We start from the raw sequence: 23,662 nt of genomic DNA, 5'->3' as shown, positions 1-23,662 counted from the left end.
TGCTTGTGAGCCGAAGAACTTGACTTTGAGGAGGGCAAAGAGCACCCTGCTCCTCCCCAGGTCACAGGCCTGCTCCTGGGCCAGAAACTCCAGAGGCTCCCCGTAGTTCTGGAGCCTTAGAAGGTTAGAGCTGTTTGAGTTGAAATCTTGGCTTAAATGTTTACAGAACTGGAATATTTACATGGCTTGATTCAAGGAAATGCTGAAGACAGGAACAGTGGTTATTAATAAATCATAACAACAACGATTTTCCTTTCAAGACGCTCTATGGGCCTTATGAGTAATATCTGTGTGATTGACCGGCTGGGGGACAATCCGGGCTGGCTGGGCAGCCTAAGTAGCATCTGCAGGAAGCGCCTCCCTGGTGAACTGAGGGGAGCAGGGGCTGGCCTCTCCTCTCCTCCACTGGAGCCCTGCTTCTGCCAAGGAGAGTTGATTCTGCAAATCAACTATACTTCAATTTAAAATAAAAGAGTAAGCCAAAGTAGCCCATGATGTTTGACAACCATGTCTTACATCCGTTACCTGCCTGGTGTGGTGATGAGAGCCACAAGTGCAGAACTAGATAAGACGTCATGTCCTCCCATCCCTACCCCTCAGTCTAGAGGGGCAGAAAGGCAACCACACAGATTAATAAATACCAGCCATGGACCACATGTCCTGGTGGAGGAGGGAAGGACTATCTGGAAGAGATCAGAAGGAAGGTTCTGTAGAGTTGGATCTTGAAGGATAGATAGGAGCTCACCATGCAGCCAAGCCAGAAATCGAGTAGGAAAAGGATGGAAGAAACAACTGTGGGTTGCAGGGACCGCGCGTTCCAATCATAAGTTAGGATCTGTGGTCTAAGAATTGTAAGTGTGATTACATTTGGACTCAGAGTTGTTCCTCCAAAGTCCAGGATGGCCCCTCCTGGCGACCACTGCAGCAGTATCCTTGATACTGGCCAGAGAGAGGAGAGAAGCTTTCCCCAGGACAGAGGGGAGAGCGAGGGGAAGGGGTAGGGGAGGCATGGGAGGGGCAAGAACTCAATCACTGTGAAGGGCAGTACCAACCTGGCAGAGCGCTGCTCAGTGGTATCTGCGGAGCAGGAGTGCTCGAGGCGCTCGGTGGCTCTAGGTAGGAGGGACGGCCCCTTCACCCTGCCAGGGAGCCGTCGACAAGTCACAGCAAGCAACTGTCGCAGAGGCCCTGCTGTGCAGGCCCAGCTGCCAGGATGATCCCAGGGAAGCAGCAAGGTGGTTTGCCAGGTGGGATGGGGGTTCTGGGCAATGGTGCTGAGATCTGATGCTGCCAGGGGAGAGGTGCCACGCAGGTACCAGGGGGGGAGTCTGCTGGGGCCAGCTCCCTCGGGGCCTGAGTGACAGGAACCTGCTAGAATGTGAGCTCTAGCAGGATCCAGATGTTTATGTTTCTTATTTTTCTTGTTTCTTACTGCTTTTTCCCCAGCACCTATAACAGTGATTGGTACATAGTAGGTACTAATAAATAGTTGCTGAATGAATGAATGAGTCATTGAACAAATGGAAAGCTGGATGGATGGATGGGTGCATGGAGGCATGGATGGATGAACAAACCTGGGGAAAGGCAGAATCTTGGATCCCAGGGACAAAGCAGAAACTAATCAGGCAGGCTGTGCACTCCCCTAGGTGGATGACCTTGGGCTGCGGTGCTGAGGGGTCCCAACCCATGTCCCTTTGAACCCAAGGGGGAGATAGGCCAAGCATGATCATGCCCTACTGGCCGAAGCTCCCATACTCTGGTCACCGGGCAGCTGGGATGCCAGGGTGGGGCAAGGACTGACCCCTGGCCTGCCATCCTTCGTGCTCACTGTGTGTGTGCTTGGCTTCCAGCCCGCTCCAAAAGCCTGGTGATGGGGGAGCAGAGCCGGAGCCCTGGGCAGCCACCCTGCCCCCGCAGGCTGGGCCCCGTCCTGAAGGCGGGCTGGCTGAAGAAGCAGAGGAGCATAATGAAGAACTGGCAGCAACGCTGGTTCGTACTGCGTGGGGATCAGCTCTTCTACTACAAGGACAAAGATGAGAGCAAGCCCCAGGTGAGGAGCGTGCGTCCTGTGTCCAGCGGGCATCACAGCGGGGCTCCAGGCGGGGGTGGGCGGGCGTGTTTAACTACGTCCAGGAGAGGGGAGAAGGCAGACAGTGACCCTCCCGTCAGCACCTCCACCCCTCAAGCACCAAGCCCCTGACTCCACTCAGCATGACATTTCACTGGGATTTCCAAAGTGAGCTTTATCCCCTGCTACCACGTTCCCGGTATCACACCTTGTTTTACTGTGACACATCCACAGCTTCAGTGATGGAAATGTTTCCTTATAATGGTGATAGAGAACATCCGTCCATGGCTTAAAAATACAACTCTTCCTCATGTCCTTTTCAGCCTCTTAGTGCTTCCAAGGAGGACACAGGTACACACATTCCGTTCCTTCCATTATGCAGGGAAACGGGCGCCCAGACAAATGTAACGTCATACTGAATTCTGGCTCGTGGTGAAACCCCTGTGTCAGAGGCCTCTGCCTCTCAGGGGAGGCTTCTGTTTTCCACCAGCACTGTAAGCTCCACCTCAGGCGCTTAACACGTCTGCCTTTCTACCCAGTTCCACTAAGTTCGCTCACTCAGAGCAGTCAGTGGCCTCCTCCGCCATGGTGCAGCCTGGTCACAGTTGCCCTGTGCAGACATCATAACCGAGCGCTCTGCACGCTGCCGGCCATGGCGGCTGGGCTTGCGGAGCTTGGGCAAGCTAACCCTTGTTATGGGATTCAGACAGAGAAAGGATGTCTGGGAGCTACCCTCGCTTCTCTTGGGGAAAATGGGGAAGGGAACTTGAAGGACTTCTTCCAAAGGTGGCTCCTAGTCATCGATCCAAGTTGGAAAGAAAAGGGAGATCCCCTTGTTTGGGGTCAGGGGTCACAGAGCTTTTCAGGGCTGTAGCCTGTGCACATCCAGCAGTTCCACGGTGTGCTCGGGGGCCTGGGGGGCTGGGAGGGGGCTCAGTGATGGGCAAGGTGGAAGGAGGTACCTGGGCACAGCACGGTATCACGTCGTCAACACAGCGAGAAAATGACCCTGTCACTCCTCTTCCAAATTTTCTGAGTATGAAGAAGGAATTGTCCTATCTTTAGCACTTCTCCAATACTTGGGACCCTCCCTTAAAAACATGGGACTCTGGGGGTGGGAAGGAGCAGGCCTCATCTCAGAGACCTCAGTGGCACTAGTCACCAGCTGCAAGTAAATAACTTTCTGTCTTCACTGTATTTATTCTAGTGGTTAACTTTTGTTTATGGAAAGCCATACTGGTTTCCATTCGTGAGAGTCATAGCATGTTTTTGTTTCTAAAATACATCTAAGTTAAAAACAAAAAGTGTTGCACAGCAGTGTGAGTGTACTTAATGCTACTGAACTGTACACTTAAAAATCATTGAAATGGTAAATTACATGTTATGTACATTTTAACACACACACAAACAAGTGAGACTGCTTGAGGAAAAGTTTTACATCAATACCAGTAGAGATGAGAGGTGAGGATGACAAAACTCATGAAGGTGGATCGAAGCTAAAGTTTAGGGAACTCTGATCCTGTCCAGCCTCCCAGGCTTTATAAGGAAGGAATAGAACTCCCAGAGAGGTGGAGTGGAACAAACAGGAACTTTGAATTTGATCTGAATAAGGTCAGTCATGCTAGCTAAATAACTTGGTATAAGTCACTTAATTTTTTTTTTTACTTTCAGTTTCATGATTACTAAAATGGAAACATTATTACCTACCTCACAGAGATGCACTAAGAATTAGATTGTAGAACATATACGTGACGGAGCACAGATCCTAGCACCTGGGATACTTCAGTCTGGGTACCCTCACGCTCCCTCAGCCCTGCCCCTCAGCCTGCTCCCCAGATCAGGAGCCACACCTCTGGCTTGCCCACTGCCATCTTCCTTCTGGCTTCTGTGTTTTGTGTTGAAGACCAGCCTTGGCCCTTCAGTGGCATCTTGGCTTTCCTGGCTGTCCTTTTGGTGACATGTCACTCTGATGATGGTGATCAAAGTTGCCAGAGCCCCTAGCACCTCAGAGCCCTGCCTGTGGCCCCTACTGTCATCCCCCTCCTGGCCCACCCACAGCACCATCTCCTGGGAGAAATGCATTATGATGTTGGGTGAACCCAGTGGACTAAAGTAACAGACTGAGGTCACCAGCCTACGTGTGGACCCCTGCCCCAGGCTTCCCCACATATTCTTTACGGTGAGTCTCAGGTGGCCCTCACCTGTCACTGCAGCTCCAGAAGGAACCTCCATCCCCCAGATTTCCCAGACGGGACATTCTTCTCCCTCACCTGCCACCTTCTCCAGACTTCAATGGCTTCTGGTGGAAATAGCTAATTGAATGGAAGTAATGACATCCCCAGTCACCAGCCTGGGCAAAGGAGGAGCCCTGGGGCCTGACCCAAGCTAAACCAGCGCAGTCGTCACCAGGGAGCCATTGGATCCCTGAAAGGAGCCAGAGTCTCCAACAGATGCCAGCATCATGCCCAGGGCTCCTCTTTTGGCCTCTCCGGGTCTCTACCAGATCCTCATGGGGGATTATTCTTTTCCATAATCCCCCCTCCCCAGCAAAGCCTGACTGCTCTGGCAGCCCTTTTGCTCAGGTTCCCAATCTCAAGGAGACTCTTGGTCAAATTTGACTCATTTATCTTTATAGTATGACCTCAAACCTACATGCCTGCTGGCAGAATAACCCTCAGATTTCCATTTAATTGCATGAACTACATGTAATGGACTAATTCTCAATATCTGGTTCCTGGAAAAATGGGCCCTGCTCACTGTTTACAGTGATAGAAGTGCCCAGGCAGTGAGCTCCCTCCTAACAGATGGCCTGTCATCTGTCCAGCAGATGTAATTGTGGAGAGGAGGGATGTCCAGCTACCCTTGATGCTGCCCAGAGCACATACACGTGATAAGGATCACTCCCAGCCCATATTCTTGTTCTCTCTCCAAAGCCCTAGCTCTTCCCTTCTCCCCTTCTCGCATGAAGGTCAGCAGAGGACGTAGAGCACAGAGGTGGGGAAAATTCAAGATGGTGGAAGAATTGGCTCAGGAAACTCAGATAGAAAGGCTAGGCAAAGGTGCTTTAAAACAGAACCTGAAAGTGTGGCCCTGTCCCTCCAGCTTTTCCCAACACATGTCCCTAATAGTTTCCAGCAGACAGATCCTACAGTTTTACTAATAAAAGATTCCAGGTTTTTTCTTCTTAAATACTTTTAGCTTCTGCGAAATGTTTCTTGCACCATGAAAACTCCTGCCACATTCTTTCTTGATCAGCCTGGTCTGTTTCCACTGTTTGAGGATTCACTTTAAGTCTAGTTATCCCACTCCTTCACTGTGGGTTTCTTGGCTTTGAATAGAAATGGAATAGAATAGAAATGGAAAGTACAACTTCCAAAACATGAGATGGAAAGAATGTAACAAATTAAATGTGATCATTTCAACAAATGGGCAGAAAATGGAGGGGAGGAAAAAACAAAAGAAAAAGGTAAATAGAAAACAAAAAAGTAAATAAGATAGCAAGGAATAGGAAGAAACCTTTCAGTTGTCATAATAAATGTGAATAGGTCAGATTCATCTGTCTCTTAAAAGACAAAGTGGAAGTCTGGCTTAAAAAAGAGAAAGTAATAAATAAAAAGGTTGAAAAACAAAACAGTGGGAAAAACGTAAGCCAGCACATGCAAGCAAAAAGAAAGCAGATTTAGGAATATCAAAATCAAATAGAATAGAATTCAAGGTGATAGGAACAAAAGGGAACAAAAGAAACATTTCATTATAATATAAATAACCTACTGAGAAAATAGAGCAGCTGTGAACTTTTATGTTCTTAATGACATAGCTTTGAAAGATACTTAAACAAAGAAAAAGAATTCTCATTGTTCTCCATTTTTTAAAAAAAAATGAAATTATAGAGACACATTCACTGACAATAGTGCAAAAGAAAAAAAAGACTTAGAGATTAAGAACAAAATGACAGTGAGTGAGGGTATATATGCAAGAGAGAGAGAAACCTATACACGTGGAAATAAAACACACACGTACTTCATAACACCTCCTAAGTTAATAAGAAAGTCAAAACTTAAATTCAAACTTCTAGTCAAGGATGACAGAGTTAAAAACCCCAAAATTCCAATAAAGAGCACTAAAGGTGTGCTTGTGAAGGTCTGGACACACCTAGATGGAGAGGGCAGGAGGGAGACAGCCGCATTCTGGATGCTGGACAGCAGGTGGGTGGGAGGTAGCTGATCAGCAAACCCCAGAGAGCTAAATTCCAAGCCAGCACCACAGAGAGCACAAAAATCCGTTGGGTTTGCAAATCCCCTCACCGTCCAGCAAAGACTCAGACATTGGCAGGACCAGTTATCTCTGGAAATGAGGGCAAAAGAAGAGCTCCAAACAGGAGTTCTGATTGAAAGTCAGTTTAAAAAGCAGTTAAGAGGGTTCCCTTTTCACCACACCCTTTCCAGCATTTATTGTTTCTAGATTTTTTGATAATGGCCATTCTGACTGACGTGAGGTGATATCTCATTGTAGTTTTGATTTGCATTTCTCTAATAATTGGTGATGTTGAGCATCTTTTCATGTGCCTCTTGGCCATCTGTATGTCTTCCTTGGTGAAATGTCTATTTAAGTGGTCCACCCATTTTTTAACTGGATGTTTGTTTTTTTGATATTGAGCTCCATGAGCTCTTTGTATATTTTAGAGATTAATCCTTGTCTGTTGTGTCATTTGCACATATTTTCTCCCATTCTGAGGGTTGTCTTTTTCTCTTGTTTATGGTTTCCTTTGCTGTGCAAAAGCTTTTAAGTTTAATTAAATCCCATATGCTAACGCATATATATGGAATCTAAAAAAAAAAATGGTACTGATGAACACAGTTGCAAGGCAAGAATAAAGAGGTAGACATAGAAAATGGACTTGAGGACATGGGGTGGGAGGGCGAAGCTGGGGCGAAGTGAGAGTAACATCGACATATATACACTACCGTATGTAAAATAGTTGGCTGGTGGGAAGCAGCAGCACAGCACAGGGAGATCAGCTTCGTGCTTTGCGATGACCTAGAGCGGTGGGATAGGGAGGGTGGGAGGGAGGCTCAAGAGGGAGGGTGTATGGGGACATGTGTATGCATTCGGCTGATTCGCTTTGTTGTGCAACAGAAACTAACACAGTATTGTGAAGCAATTATACTCCAATAAAGATCTATTAAAAAAAAAAAAGCAATTAGGTCCCAGATCTCCCGAACCACCTTGTGCAAAGCTGTGACTGCCTTCCCTCATTAGGGCATAACACTTGGAAGGAAGCTGAGGACGCTGCCCCGTCATTGGGTGGGGGTGGGGGGGGGCGGGTACCTCACTAGAACAGGAGGCTTAGAGGGAGGTGGGCATCATATCAGTTACTTAGCTCTCCCAGTCTTTATCCCACACTTGGCTGCCAGATCTCAGCAGTCAGGAATAGTCCTCAGGAAGGAAATGAAGAATTTTCACTGGAGAATCTGACTGGCCAAGAAGAAAAACACAAAATATACTGACAGGAGGGGTCCCCCATGAAACAGGCCAGGCAGATCTCTCTCTCTGTAAACATTCACCGCCCGCCCCCATACAATTTCCAATCAGCTGCTTAGAGAACTGTAACTAGTAGGAGTAAAGAACCTTGGGTCACTAGAAGGTCACTAGGAGGTCACTGGAAGGTCACTGGAAGGTGACTAGAAGAATTCACCCAAAGTGAATTCTTTCACTTAAGGAAAGAATTGCATATGAAGGCCAGACGAACGCAGGAAAGGGGGAAAAAAACAACTTGGAGGCAATAAAAACTGTGCAGGGGGGAGAAAACTTTTAAATAAAACTGTCTTTAACATCCTCAGAGAGAGACTATAAAAATGGACAGTCAGAGCACAAACCAGCTCCCAGAATTCAGAAATAAAATACCAGAAACAAAAACTCAAATGAAGGGCTGGATGAAAAACTTAACATAATCTCCCGGAAAGAAGAACAACGGAGAGGAAAAGAGGAGAGACAACTCAGCGTCTGAGAAGAAGTTCTAGAAAGAGAGATGAAAGTCATCCTTAGAAAAAATATTCAGTTAAATTAAATTTCCTAGGATGGGAGTATAAACAGTGAATGCTGACTGATATAACCAAAGTTACTGTGGACGTTCAGGAAGTCATATAGGGAGGGGCGGCAGGGAGGGCAGTGAAATAAAGCAAAATCTCAAACTGCCATGCTGGGAATTCCATAGATAATGCCTAAAATTTTAAATCAAGACATGGTAATGTAAGGATCTTATTTAGAAATAAACATAAGAAAAGAAAAAAAAAAACCTCACCTAAAAGAGCTGAAAGTGGTGACTAAGATTTGGGCAGTAGTAGAAGAGGAAGAAATTGCTGCTTATAACAAGCCTTGTAGAGCTATTTGATTCTCTAAACTGTGTTTAGATATAACTTGCACTAAAAAAATAAGTGAAATAAAGCTAAAATAGTTTAATTTGGGGATTTTCAGAATATAGCTACTACAAACCAAAGCTATAGGGTAAGGCTTTGGGGAGAAAATGGACAATGAGGTGATGATCCAAAAACTTGATATTTATCTGTATTACAGTTGGCCCTTCATATCCATGGGCTCCACAGCCATGAATTCAACCGGGCTTAAAACTATTCAGAAAAAAAAAAAAATTTCCAGAAAGTTCCAAAAAGCAATACTTGAATTTGCTGTACACCGGCAACTATTTTACTTAGCATTGACATTGTATTAGGTATTATAAGTAATCTAGCGATGCTTTAAAGTATATGGGAAGATATGCTTAGGTTATATGCAATTACAAGCATTTTATGTAAGGGACTTGAGAATCCGAGGTTTTGGGTAACTTCATGGGGGAGCACTATAGGAGCCCTTCCCCGCCAGTACTGAGGGGTGATTGTCTTTTCATTTCTCACAATGAGACTATATTTACTTATGTCCATATTTTAAAATATTTTAAGTTAAACAAGGAAAGAAAAACTAAAAGCAGAAAAGGAAGGCAACAGGGACACAGCCCTAGAGAGTTCTCTTCAGGTAACCAGAAAGGGGAGCAGACAAAGGGCTCCCTCTTCCAGACAGAGTCGCCAAGCCCAGCTGGTCTCTGCAGAGCTGGCCTTGGCACACTGGAGGTGCTCAGAAATTGTGTAACTTCATGTGTGGAGGTGGGCTATATCAGGCAGCTCATGCCCAGGGTGGAGCGCAGGGCCTCTGAAGCAGAAGTGTGAGGGTCATCGTGTTGTCAGGAACCCAGACTGCACACGTGGTACCAGAAGCTGGATGTGGACGGCTCGGGTGCCACACTCAGAAGCTGGGGCCTGGCAGCACTGGGGGGCTGTGAGGTTTGGGAGCTCAGACTTAGCCTTCCTCACTCCGAGAGGAAAGTCATCCACGGCAGCACAGGCAGGGAATGTCAAGGTGCCAGGCTGGAGGCAGAAAGACCATCCAAATGGGGCTGTTGTCCTGACAGCCGGTGTGGCCTAGAAGACCGCCAGGTGCTGGAACAAGGGGCTGGGGAGCCTTGACAGCAGCAGGGGACAAAGTGTGGGAGCTGACGCCTGCATCCCTGGGTAGCAGAGTCTCAAATCTACGCCCATGTGGCCGATGCAGCTGTAGGTTCTAGCAGAGGCAATTTAAAAATCACTTTGAGAGCAGACTGGGTTTTGTTTTGTTTTGTTTTGTTTTCCAGGAGCGTAAGTAATGGGAGTGGGAGAGAAGATTGATTTAAAGTTTCATTTAATTTAGAGTAAAAGGTTGGAATTGGGAGGAGGAGAGACAAGATGGATGGGAAAGCAGATGCACTTCTAGGAGAGAACGTTAATATGGGGCAATCAGAAACCAGCAGTCTTTAAGAAAGAGGAAACCTCAGGGGAGGAAAGAGAGGCCATCTGACTCCAGAACTTGAAGGTCACAGGGAATGTTCCAGCAGGCCGCCAATCACCCCTTTCCTCCTTCCTTTGTTTACCAAGCTTGAATGTCAAAGACAAAAACGGTGCTGTCATGAGCTGGCTCCTTGGGTCCTGGCTCCTGAGGAAGGTGCCTGGGTTGTCTCCATGTTCCTGATGCGGGAATTTGGGGGCTGGCATCAGGCCTAGGTTAGTGGGTGTGTTACCATAGCGCCTGAAGTCTTTGCTTAATGTCTGCCCATGGAACCTCACAGCTTTGTCTAGTAAGACTCTACCCACCAGGGCCCTTATCTCAGCTCTATCTGGGGGCATAATTAAGATGCTGTCAGGCTGGTCTGAGCCGGTCCACGCTCACAGCAAGTCACAGAGCAGCCCGTGTGTCAGATGCTTTTTCACATCTAGACCTTGTAAATTCGACTCAGCTGGAGTTGATTCAGCAAACACTAACTGAGCATCCTTCATCAGTTGTAAACTGTTACTCAAACCAGTCTAGAGGTCATTATTGTTATTGTTGTTGTTACCATTGTTGCTGTTGTTGACATTGCTACCGTTAATTTATAACACTTCCTTAGTTATATGTTTCCTCCCTTCTAGTCTGTACACTTCATTCACGCAGGGCCTCAGTCTATCTTATTACTTATCTTTTCCTACCACCCAGCACAGTGCCTGACACATAACTGATATGTAGTAACATTTGATACTTACATGAATAATTGAATGAATGAATGAGTGAATGAATGAAGAAATGAGTAAATTGACTGAATGAGTGAACACTGATCCAGCCTGTGTTAGATCCTTGGTGGGAAAATATTTCATTGTTTTTGTAAAGTGCTTGAAAAGTGACAAGGAGCTTATTGGACTGCCTTCCCCTATTAGTATGTAAGCTCATCAGGGTCGGGATTTCGTTTGTTTTGTTTACCCTGTATCCTGATTGTCCAGAACAGTGCCTGACACCTAGTAGAAGCTCAATAAATCCTTTTTATTTTATTTTTTATTTATTTTATTTATTTATTTATTTTGCGGTACACGGGCCTCTCACTGTTGTGGCCTCTCCCGCTGCGGAGCACAGGCTCCGGACGCGCAGGCTCAGCGGCCATGGCTCACGGGCCCAGCCGCTCCGCGGCATGTGGGATCTTCCCGGACCGGGGCACGAACCCGTGTCCCCTGCATCGGCAGGCGGACTCTCAACCACTGCACCACCAGGGAAGCCCTAAAGCCTTTTTAAATAAACATTCATAATTTCCATTGAGCCTCACAGCAACCTTAACAGGGCAGATACAATTCATTTCCATGATGTTCAGAAGGGTGGAATGGAAGCTTGCATACTATGGAAAGAAAATAATATTTGGAATCAGAGAACCTGGGTTCAAATCCCGTTTATACCACCTACAGGTTGTAGATTTAGGTAGATCATTGAAGACCCTCTTGCTCCCACATTTGGTGTGTTGTTCTGAGGCTGCCCTGAGAGTTGGACGAATGGCAGCTGGCGGCAGTGGTGGTGTCAATGCTGCCTAAACACTCAGGGACAAGATTCCTGTAATTCTTAGAATGGGATCTAAGATAGAAGTCCTCCAAGAAGGCTTCTAAAATGACATGTGAAAAGCAGGTGACAGAGCCTGGAAGCGGGGATCACCTGAACCCGTGAGGCTCCCTGAGAGCAACCCTATGTTACCTTTTCCAATTAAGAGTCCAGGCTGTACCTTAGCAAGTCGTTTTACTGAATCCTGCATGACAGAGAATGACAGATTTCCGAATTTTGGCTTCACTGCTTACTAGCTAGTTACCAGAGAAGGTATTTCCCTTTCTGAGCCTCACTTTTCTTTTTGTGAGATGGGAATAACCACGCCCACTATATAGGGCTGCTGTCAGAGTAAGATTAAACATATTGGAAACAGCCTAGTGTCGGCCTTCTCTCCTCGGTGGAACTGTACACAGTAAAAGGTTAGCAGCCATCCAGCTCAGTCAAGCAAGAGAAGTCCCGTGGCATGCGGCATGGCCCTGATCTCGGCTCTGCCTTACTTCATGGGTTTAAATCTAAATAAAAGCTAACACTTACATGCATACGAACCAAGCACGATCCTAAGTGCTTGGCATGTATTGACTTAATTCTCACAGCAACTCTACAAGGCACCTGCTAGATAGTCTCCAAGGATAGCTGTCCCTATTCCTCCCCTGCCTATGCACACACCCCTCCTCCCAACAAGAAGTGGAGTCTCCTTCCTCTCTTCTGCACCTGAGCTGCCCTAGTGATTACTTGACCGATAGAATGAGGCAGAAGTGATGCCATGCAAGTTCTAGGTTCGGTCCTTGAGACACCAAGCCGTTTCTGCTTTTGCTCTGGGAAGCCACTGCCATGCTCTCAGGATGCTTGAGTGGACCGCAGAATTATGAGGAGACGGACCACATGGCCCAGACAGAGAAGTAGGGCATCCTTGGACCTTCTGCCCCATTCCAACCGCCAGCAACCAGGATGAGAGGTCTGAACTCCTGCCCATATGAGGGACAAACTGAATAAGAAATTTGAAGAGAAATCGTGGAAAGGGCGCTAGATCAGGCACTGCATCCTTATGCGAACAAGACTATATTTATTCTGTGAACCTCCAGAAGCTATAGCCCGGATAAATAGAATTGCACGGAGGCCACTGTGCCCTCCATATAGGAAAGATACTTTGTTCCCATGGAGTGGTCTGCTGGGCAGGGGTGAGCTCCAGTCCCTGGTGCTGGGCAAGCCGAGGCCAGACCAGCACTTGACTAAGAAGCTTGGAGGAGAGCCTGTCGCTGGGTAGGAAGGTGGCCACAGCTGATCTCCAAGTGCCCTTTCAACTCTCAGAGCCAGGAGGTCAGTGGAGACCTTATAAGGCAAGGAGGAATGGAGGGACAATACCTAGAGTCAGCCAGACCATAGAGGTTTTCAGAAGTTCCATCCTGGATGAGTAAGAAAGAGAAGCAGGCAAGCTGTGGGGGTCTGGCCAGAGCAGGGGGATTTCCCAGAATTCCTGTGGCTGATGTCACTCCTGGTCATTAGTGGCCATTTAGTGCCAAGCTTAATGGTGGCTCCTAGCAAAGATCTTGCAGAGACACAATTGGCGGCAAGAGAGCTGATGTGTACAGACCTTGGTGCAGTGGGGCCTTTGCAGCTGGCATCTCTACCAGTCACATCTGGCCTCGTGAACTTGCCCCTGACTCCCTGAGAGGTCCAGGAGAGCCTGATTTCACTTCCTCCTTCATACTTTCCACCCGCACATCTCTGTGCACAGAAGAACAAGGGCTTGGTTACCTCCATAGCAGCTCCCATAGATCTTGGCACAGCAAACTCCAGTTGATCAAGTTGTGCTCAGAGGAACATGCGTGAGTGAGAGGGAAGGACACTGAAGCATCAGACGAGCCCTGCTCGCCGCCTCAGGATAGCTCAGTAGCTATTGAGCAAACGTCCTCCACAGGGCGGTAGGGATAACCATGAGCTAACTGGGAACTGATATTAACGTTGCCATTAGCACCCCAGAAAAAAATTAAACAGTAAATGTTTTCTTGTTTTAAATGTCCTTGGGGATAACTTCAAATGCTGCTTTTGTGAAGAAATACTCACTGGAGTTTTATTTAAAAAAAAAGAGTTATCATTTATTTAGGTTCAAATGTCAGAATGCGTGGCTTTTTCTTAAGGGATACTTTACATTTATGTAGCTATTTGAGAAATGTAACTCCCCTCTACTAACAGATCAAAATGAAAATTCTCATCAAATAGTTATTTTAAATGAAACAGAAATGTATTTAGTAAATTCAAAATTGGCGGCAGCAGCCAACTCGTTTTTAAACAATTTTTAAACTGTTTAGTTAAAGCAATTTTTTTCTGCATCTGACCTGTCAAGGAAAAACATAAGATGGAAGTAATCATCCAAAAATATGAGTTTTCAAGCTTGTCTTGCACCATATACCAGTGGTTCTGAAAGCGACTGCTGGAATAACAACATCACAATACCTTATGATTACCTACAACTCATCATTATATGACAAGATTTTGCCACTGTCGTGGTGAAAGAAAACCCAGTTACTAAGAAGCCTGATGACACGCTTGGGAGGATGTAAATCAAGTGCCAAGTGTCTTGGTTGCCCCCGAATTGTTTCGTACTCAGAGTGTCTCTGCCTACAGAATGGATCTTCATCTTATAAAAATGGCTTCTGTGTTTCCTTCAATGTGGCTGCCTGTTCATGGAAATGTAATAAGCTTCTCTCAGGCTCTGCTAATTTAAGTCAGCCACGGATATTCATTTACAGTATTTAAATGTCTTCCACTTAAAATAGATCAATCCTTTGGCTTTCAATTGAACCCAGTTAATTTACAGTAATAGCTGGAAGCCTGGTTGGTAGATGACTCATTTTGTCAATTACTAGGCAAAAAACTGCATCGAATGACATTGAGGCAGCATGGAAAACATATCTTATTCATTGTGTGATGAGCATAACTTACTTTTAATTACATTTGGGACATTCTAGCTCATTCATACTGCCTAAACACTCAGGGACAAAATTCGAGTACTGAGTTACTGTTTATCAGCAAAATGGAGGTGATCTGGGGGTGCTGCTGTGGGATTGCCGCCTTGCCTGGTCTGCTGAAGGTGATGGGTAGGCTTCCTGAATGATCCTTTGCAGAGGATTGGGATGGGGTGTGCCTTCCTCAGCAGAAGGCAGCACGTGCCCCTCAGCGGCAGTCTGCTCAGCAGGTCAGCCTGGCACAGATCAAAGCAAAAGAGTCTATACTGTGTTTCTCAGACTAACTTGCTCTCAACTAAACAGCATAGCAGTCCTCTCCCAAATCACCATATACCCCAGAGCATAGCACTAGTTGCAGGGCCTGGAGAGCAGTAAGACAGACCAAACCACTTGCAGTCAAGATCATCCAAGGCAAACCCCCCAGACCCGGCATCACCATGTCCCGACTGCATATTCTGGGCAGAAACACACTTCCCAGGGAGTGTGCTCCAAGGCCCAGGCCAGCCTGAGTGGCAGGGGCAGACTGTTCATCATGGGGGAGAAGGCTGGAAGCTGTGCAGCCCCAGAAACATGGCAGAGACAGCCGCGTGGAAGAATAGCCCTGTGGTTCAGTGCTGCAGACGCTGGGCTGTGGAGAGGCAGGGTCCCCCTGGACTCCTCACAGCATGGAGTGGAGGCCACGCAGCACTGCCTACCAAGGGCTCCCAGTTCTGAAGCAGAGGCTTTTCCACACCTGCCATGTGGGCTCCAAAGAGCCAAGGGCAGAGTTAGCATCTAGGTGGGGCAGAAATTGACACCAACATCTGCCTGAGTCTTGGGTCAGAGAACGTACTGGAAAGAAGTGGCTGACCAGTGAAGACTCACTCCCCTATAGGAAGCTCAGAGCACATGGCCTCTGATGGCTGGTTCCCTTCTGAATGCATCAGCCCTCGACGGCAGTTAACCGATGCAGCCACCAAATGGGCATCAGAGGGAGTAGGCTTAGTTCTCCCTGAGCTCCTCCAGCTAGAACACCAGGTATTTTAAGGAGGCAAAGAGACCTACCATTCGGTCCATTGAGCCAAGGAGGAAGGGGGGCATTTTCACACTCCCAGGACCTCCCACTGCCCAGCGGAGATCCTTTACAGACTGGGCATTTGGCCAGGGACAGTGGGAGCCATGACCCCTCTCGGACAGTGACCTGTATCCTTGCTGGGTTTCTTGTGCTCCAGTCCAAAGGGTCAGGCAGGAAGGGGGTTCTCCACAGCCATCGTAGCTGGAGGCCAGAACCCAGACCTTCTGCCATGCCCTGCTCAGAGCTCTGACCATGAGAGCTAGGCAGATCCCAGCAGCCTGTGCCCCCAAGGCTGTATCACAAGTAGATGGGCCTGCCCTCTCATTGCTTTTCCTTCCCAACATCCAGTCAGAGGAGCAAGAGAATAATCATTAATTAAATGGCTTTGCATAGAAATACAGTGTTTCAATAGTACTATGATTTTATTTATTTTTTAAAATAAATTTATTTATTTATTTATGGTGCGTTAGGTCTTCGTTACTGTGCGCGGGCTTTCTCTAGTTGCGGCGAGCGGGAGTTACTCTTCATTGCGGCGCAGGGGTTTCTCTTTGCGGTGGCTTCTCTTGTTGTGGAGCACGGGATCTAGGCGCTCAGGCTTCAGTAGTTGTGGCTTGCGGGCTCTAGAACGCAGGCTCAGCAGTTGTGACGCATGGGCTTAGTTGCTCCGCGCCATGTGGGATCTTCCTGGACCAGGGCTTGAACCTGTGTCCCCTGCATTGGCAGGCGGATTCTTAACCGCTGCGCCACCAGGGAAGTCCCAGTACTATGATTTTAAAACTTTTTTATTGGGCCAGGTGAGCAGTCTGGGACAAAATTATCTGAAATGTGTTTACTCAAAATAACATCTAGGGCTTCCCTGGTGGCGCAGTGGTTAAGAATCTGCCTGCCAATGCAGGGGACACGGGTTCAAGCCCTGGTCCAGGAATATCCCCATGCCGCGGAGCAACTGGGCCCATGCGCCACAACTACTGAGCCCACACACCACAACTACTGAAACCCGCACGCCTAGAGCCCGTGCTCCGCAACAAGAGAAGCCACCACAATGAGAAGCCCGCGCACCGCAATGAAGAGTAGCCCCTGCTCACCGCAACTAGAGAAAGCCCATGCGCAGCAACAAAGACCAAACACAGCCAAAAATAAATAAATAAAAATAAATTTATAAAAAAAAATAAAATGACATCTAATTAGTCAAAATAAACAATGCTGAATATTCCTGAAATCCCAGCACCTAAACAAAATAACAGTTTACCTCTGGCTATGGCAAGTCTGCTGTGGATAAGGTGGCAGCTTCATCTGTTTCTGTGCCTTCTAAGGTTGACACAGTGAGGGAGGGAGGAGAGAAGGATGGAGGTTACATTTCTAAAGGCCCAGGCCCAGAAGTAGATGAAGTCATACCGCCTAGTCCCAGTGGCCAGAGCCCTGTCACCACTAGAGGGTTCAGGAAGCCCCCCTTGTAAGCATTCTGGTCCACTGGTCACAAGCATTCATTCCCCTGTTTCCCTAGAAAGCTACTTGGCACTCCAGCACTGGGCCTATCACAGTGACACAGAGAGGCTAAGACACTAAATCTAGTGAGTGCTGGCTTCATACAGACACTTTGCAACATGGCATGCATCTTTTTCTCATGAACATGATCACAGGCATTAATGACAAGGGCCTGGGGGGTGATTGTATTGGGACCCCTTGCCTGGGTGGAGCCCGAGGTTTCACAGTGCTGGGACCATGGGCACAGCCTCAATCCTATAGCCTCTGGGAGGCTCAGGAATCACTCAGGGAGAGTCAGGCATTCATGATTTGGGGCAGAGCCTAGATCAGAGTCCTGGAGTGGCACAGAACTGCTGCAGGGAAAACCAGGACCACTGGAGGAAGACCCACCCACCCTGGAGAGGACATTCCCTCTAAGGTTGGGAGAGACTGTTAACGGTGAGGCTGGAGGGTTGCTGAGGGCTCTGCCCAGACCCCAGGCTTAGTGCCGCAAGTCTGCCCCAGGCCCTGGGTCCCAGGCTCACCCTTGATCCCAGCTAGACTTGTATGGGCTCAGGCCCTAGGCTGGGTGGCCTTCCTGGTGAGGGCTTCAGGGCCTGTGGCCATCTGGGGTGGTTCAGGAAGGTGCAGGGAGTTGGTGCTCAGACCCCAAAGCCCCTGCTTTCTGCCAAGCACAGTGCTGTCCCTCCAACACTCTGCCCTGAGGGGCACCCCTCACGGGCTGACAGATTCTATCAGGAGACCAGGTGTAGCCCCGACATGGTGGTGAAGCGGGACGCGGAGACGTGTGGAGCACACCAAGTGCATCTGGAGTGCACAGGAGGCAGCCTCTGGCTGGAATCGGTTGGGAGAATCTTCAGGATGAAGTCCTGAGCAAAGAATGAGGCCAGAGAAGTGACTCATCTCAACTCCTTAGGGAGGGAAGTTGCCCCAACCAAGAAGCAATTTGTCTCCAACTTTTAGGTTGCCTTTTAAAATATCTACATTTTGGACAGTAATGGACCCTGGTTAAAGGCTTGTATGATAAGAAGGAGGAGGATGTTTCCCAGCTTGGCACTGAACTTCATTCTGATCTGCGTTATTTAAAATTCGGAGTGATTCAGTTCTTGGTTGGGTGTCAGAGGCTAAAGCTTTTTAAGATTGATCTGAGGCCACAATCAGAATAATAAGAGATAAAGAACCCTGAGTGATTGCTTTTTAAAACGTGTGCAATTTTCCAAGATGCTGCCAGTGGAGAATCTTATCATGCCACTTGTTAAGAAGCATTTCAGAAGTTGGTTCTTCAGACAGTCTCCCTCTAGACAAGATGAAAAATGAAGACTTCCCAGAGAGCCAGCTTTGATCAGGTAGGAGAGAGAGCTGGATTAGAGTGTGAAGTTCACGGAACGATCAGGAAGCCCAAAACCCAGACCAGTGGTAGAAGGGCAGACACCCCGGCCCCTGCAGGAGGTCCCACCAGGATTGTCACCGCAGACTATGAAGGAGGAACCCAGTCCTTCACATCCTGGGACTCCTGAATCTACACCGTACCTTATTTTGTGGCACAAGTGATAGTGTTATTGGGGGAGGGATTGTTCCTAGAGACAAACCAAATGAACAGGCATAGCGGCCAAAATGGTTGTAAAATAATAATTATGACAAGTACTCTTATTCATTCAGCCTTTTGCTCTTTACAAAGCACCAGCTCAGGCAGCCCAGTGAGGACAAAAGGACAGAGGTTAATGTCCTCATTGTACAGGTAATAAAACCAGGCATCAGCCCTGGACCTGCTTGAGTCTCACATTAAGTGTCAATGTCACAATAATTACAAACCCCTATAATTACTTTTAAATGTTTATATGTATTCCAGCTCCTGTAAAATGGTTATAAGCAGACTCTATTCCTTGGCTATGTAATAACTCACGAATCACAATAGCACTACTCTCGCCAGGCACCCATCCCGGTGCTGTGGAGGCGTTGGATCACGAAAGCCTCAAAACACATCACATTATAGAGGAGGAAATTGAAGCTCGCCTTGTTGCACAGGCATTGGAGACCCAGTCTGAGCCGTAGTTGTAAGCTTTCACTAGTGACGCCTCCACCATGCTGCCTTCTTCGGTGCCTGCTACAGCCCAGCTCCATTCCAGGCCCTCTGCTCACTCTATCCCATTTGGTTCCCAGAGAACCCCATTGAACAGAGAGGGAAACTGCAGAGAAGCTGGGCAGGCTGGCCTGGCCCTTGACACATTACATGGGGGAGCATTCAGCCAGGGAGTGACAGTGGAAAGATGCCTGTCATTACTCAGGCATGGACTGCACCCCATGAATTATCTGACTACTCTTTTATTTTTTCTTCTGTACTTTTACATTAAATTTTCTTATTTTGATGCAAACATTACAGGGCAAAACATAAAAGCTGCCTCAACATTCCCAGCACTCCCTCCCAAAGTGCGAGTTTTCTGTGCCATTTCTGTATATTTACATGTTACTCGTGGTTTCTTGAGAGAGGGCAGAAACAGAAATTGAGATGGGAAGGTACTAAATTATTTTTCTAGCACTTCTTTTTTTTTAAATTTAACAATTTTGCTTAGAAGCCTTTTTTATTTACCTCATTCTGATATGGCTTACCAGAAATTATTTAACCACTCCCCCATTGATAGACAAGTAGGTTGTTTCCACTTTTTGTGATAAGGAAAGTGCTACAGTGAGCATCATTATACATACATCCTTGTGTGTTTGTCTTTCCTTGGAACAAATTCTCAAAATTCAATACTAGGTTAAAGGATATTTCATTTTCAAATTATCTTAGACATTACAAAATTGCTTTCAAAAAGACTTTATCAAATTACTATCCCATCAAAAATGTCTGAGAATGCCCATTTCTCTTGCTTTCCCCAATATTAGATATTAGCAGTCATTTTATTTTATTACTTTTTATTGACATATAGTTGATTTATAATATATTGAATTAGTTTCAGGTGTACAGCAAGTGATTCAGTTTTTTTTTATAGATTATATTCCATTATGGATTATTACCAGATACTGAATATAATTCCCTGTGCTAAACAATAAATCCTTGTTTCTATTTTATGTATAGCACTGTGTATCTGTTAATCCCATACTCTTAATTTGTCCCTCCTCCCCAGTAGTCATTTTAAATTAAGAATCTTATGATGTTTATTGACCATTTGTATTTCTTCTATTAATTTCTTATTAATACCCTTTACCCATTTTTGACCTGGGTTCTTTGTCTTTTATTTTCATAATACATTTTACTTAACCCAACATATCCAAAAATTATCATTTCCATATGTAAGCAACATAAAATTATTAGTGAGATATTTTACATTCTTTTTTTACATGATGTCTTTGGAATCCACTTAGAGCATATCTCAACTTGGACACTAATCTTTCATCAGAAATACTTGGTCTATATTGAGATTTCGTGAATACATTTGAAGAAGTAGAATCACATACCCACATTTTTCCAAATATCCTGGGGTAGGCAGAATAATGTCTCCCTAAAGATGTGAATGTTATGTGGCAAGGAGGATTTAAGGTTGAAGATGGGATCAAGGTTGCTAATCAGCTGACCTTAGCATAAAAATTTATCCTGGGTTACCCATGTGGATCCAGGGTAATCACAAGGGTCTTTTATAGTGGAAAAGGAGACAGGAGAGGAGGTCAGAGTCTGAGAGCAATTTCAAGATATATTGCTGCTCGGAAGATGGAGGAAGGGGCCAAGAGGCAAAGGATGCAGGCACCCCCTGGAAGCTGCAAAAAGCAGGGAAACAGATCCTCCCCTGGAGCCTTCAGAAGGTTGTAGCCTGGTAAGGCCCATTTCAGACTTCTGACCTCCAGAACTGTAAAAAAATAAGTTTTTGTTGTTTTAAGCCACTAAATTTGTGGTGCTCTGTTAGGAAACTAATACATGTACTTAAAACTTCTCCAATAACTGAATCAAGTGTCCGTGTTTCATAACAGCTTTACTGAGGTATGATTATCATCAATAAACTCCACATACTTAACAGGTACAATTTGATAAATACATGTATACACCTGTGCGACCATAACCACAATCAAGATGTATCTATTACCCCCCAAAGTTCCCTTGTAGCCTTCTGTAATCCCTCCTCCATCTTCTGCCCCTCCTGACCCCTGACCCCAGGCAATCACCAATGTGTTTAGTATGCATTTTCTGGAATTCTATGTAAACAGAGTAATACAGAACATACTCTGGTTTCTTTTACTTAGTATGATGATTTAGAGATTCACCCATGTTGTAGCATGCATTTGCATTCATTCTTATTGCTGAATAGTATCCCATTGTATGGCTGTGCTGAATAGTATCCCATTGTATGGCTATCCATTCACTTGTTGATGGCCATTTGGGTTGTGTCCAGTTTGGGGATATTAAAAATGAAGTCCAAATCTCTGTAGGGACATATACTTTCATTTCTCTTAGGTAAATACCTAGAAGAGGAATGGCTGGATCAAATCCTAGGTATATTTTAACAGTTTTAGAGACTGCTAAACGGTTTTCTAAATTGTATGTACCATTTTACATTCCTACCAGCAGTGTATGAGAGTTCTAGGTCCTCCATACTCACACCAACACTTGCTATGGTCAGTCTTAAATCTTATCTATTCTGGTAGACATGGAGTGATGCCACACTGTGGTTTTAATTTGCACTTCCCTAATGACTGACGATGTGGAGGATCTTTCCATGAGCTTATTTGCCATTCCTACATCTATCTAGATTACAGATATAATAAAGTATCTGTTCAAATCTTTTGCCTATTTTTTTAAATTGGGTTGTTTGTTTCCTTATTATTGTATTTTGAGAGTGCTTTGTATATTTAGGGTATAAGTCCTTTACCAGATATATGATTTTCAGATATTTTCTTCCAGTGTATAACTCATATTTTCACTTAATCATATCTTTCAAAGAGCAGGGTTTTTTAATTTAAATAGGTCAAATTATTAATTAATTGTGCTTCTGATGTTGTATTTAAGAAGTCTTTGCCTAACCAAAGTCATAAAGGTTTTCTACCAGAAGTTTTATCATCTTATGATTTTACTTTTAGGTATATGATTTATTTTGAGTATATTTTTATATGTGATGTCAGGCATGGATCAAAGTTCATTTTTTTACACAAGAATATAAAATTGTTCCACCACCATTTACTGAAAATACCATCCTGCTATCCATACTCCACTGAACTGCCTTTGAACCTTTGTCAAAAATCCATTTGTTTGGGCTTCCCTGGTGGCGCAGTGGTTGGGAGTCCACCTGCTGATGCAGGGGACACGGGTTCATGCCCCAGTCTGGGAGGATCCCACATGCCACGGAGCGGCTGGGCCCGTGAGCCATGGCCGCTGAGCCTGCGCGTCCAGAGCCTCTGCTCCGCAGCGGGAGAGGCCACAACAGTGAGAGGCCCGCATACCGCAAAAAAAAAAAAAAAAAAAAAAAAAAAAATCCATTTGTTTGTTTGTTTGTTTCTGAACCTTCTATTCTGTTTTATTAACTTCTTTGTCTGTCTTAATGCCAATATTACAATGTTTTGATTACTATAGCTTTATAGTAAGTCCTGAAATCCAGAAGTATTAGATCTCCAACTTTGTTATTCTGTTTCAAAGTTGTCTGACTGTTGTAGGTCCTTTATATTTCTATATGAATTTTAGAATCATGTTCTATAGGTCATGTCCTATAAAACACTACTGGGATTCTGACTGGGATTGCTTTGAATCTTTAGGCCAATTTGGAGAGAATTGACATCTTAACAATAGTAAGTCCTCTGGCCAGTGAACACAGTATATCTCTTCAGTTGGTTATATCTTCTTTCAATTCTCCCAGCAATGATTTTTAGTTCTCAGTGCACAGATCTTGAAGATCTTTCATCATATTTATCCCCAAGTATTTATATTTTGGGGTGCAAGTAAAATGGTTTTGATTTTCAATTTCCAATTGTTCATTGCTAATAGAGAGAGATACTACTTAAATTTGTGCATTTGTCTTGTATCCTGAAACCTTACCAAAATCATTTATTAATTCTAGTAGCTTTTTTTTTGTAAAGTTTCAGCAGATTTTCTACATAGACAATTATGTTGTTTGTGGAAACACTTTCACTTCTTCCTTTCCAATTTGGACAAATTTTATTTCTTTTTCTCACCTTATAACAACAGCTAGGACTCGTACAATATTTAATAGAAATAATAAGAATAACCATCATTGTCTTGATCTTGGTCTTAGGGGAAAAGCTTTTAGTATGATATTAGCTTTTCGTTTTTCAGAGATACCCTTTATCAGGTTGAGGAAGTTCTCTTTTATTCTAGTTTGCTGAGAATTTTTATCAGGAATGGATGTTGAATTTTGTCAAATGCTTTTTTTTTTTTGCATCTATCGAGATGATCTTTTCTCTTTTCTAGTTTATAAATATGGTTAATTACATTGATTGATTTTGGTTTGTTAAACCAACTTTGCATACTTGGGATAAACCCCAGTTGGTCATTATTTTCCTTTCTATATATTGTTGAACTTGACTTGCTAAAATTTTGTTGAGAATTTTTGTTCCTGAGTGATATTGGTTTACAGTGTTCTTTTCTTATAATGTCTTCGGCTATTCTATATCACAGTAATGTTGGCCTCATAAAATGCACTGGAAACCATGCCTTTTTTTCAGTTTTCAAAA

General features: G+C 45.2%; 1 protein-coding gene across 6 annotated transcripts in view; it reads left to right on the top strand.

Moving 5' to 3' along the window:
- The window catches only part of ARHGAP22 (Rho GTPase activating protein 22), a 237,923-nt gene that overhangs the window by 67,492 nt on the left and 146,769 nt on the right, over positions 1-23,662 (top strand). For all 6 annotated transcript variants that reach the window (XM_049697151.1, XM_049697153.1, XM_049697154.1 and 3 more), the window contains one exon: positions 1,851-2,050. In XM_049697151.1, the coding sequence (XP_049553108.1) occupies positions 1,851-2,050 (200 nt within the window). The remainder of the gene's footprint in view (positions 1-1,850; positions 2,051-23,662) is intronic.

This window comes from Orcinus orca, chromosome 14, assembly GCF_937001465.1.
Source record: "Orcinus orca chromosome 14, mOrcOrc1.1, whole genome shotgun sequence".
NCBI lineage: Eukaryota > Metazoa > Chordata > Mammalia > Artiodactyla > Delphinidae > Orcinus > Orcinus orca.
Note: the sequence above shows the minus strand (reverse complement) of the source record. Positions and strands in the feature narration are given on the sequence as shown.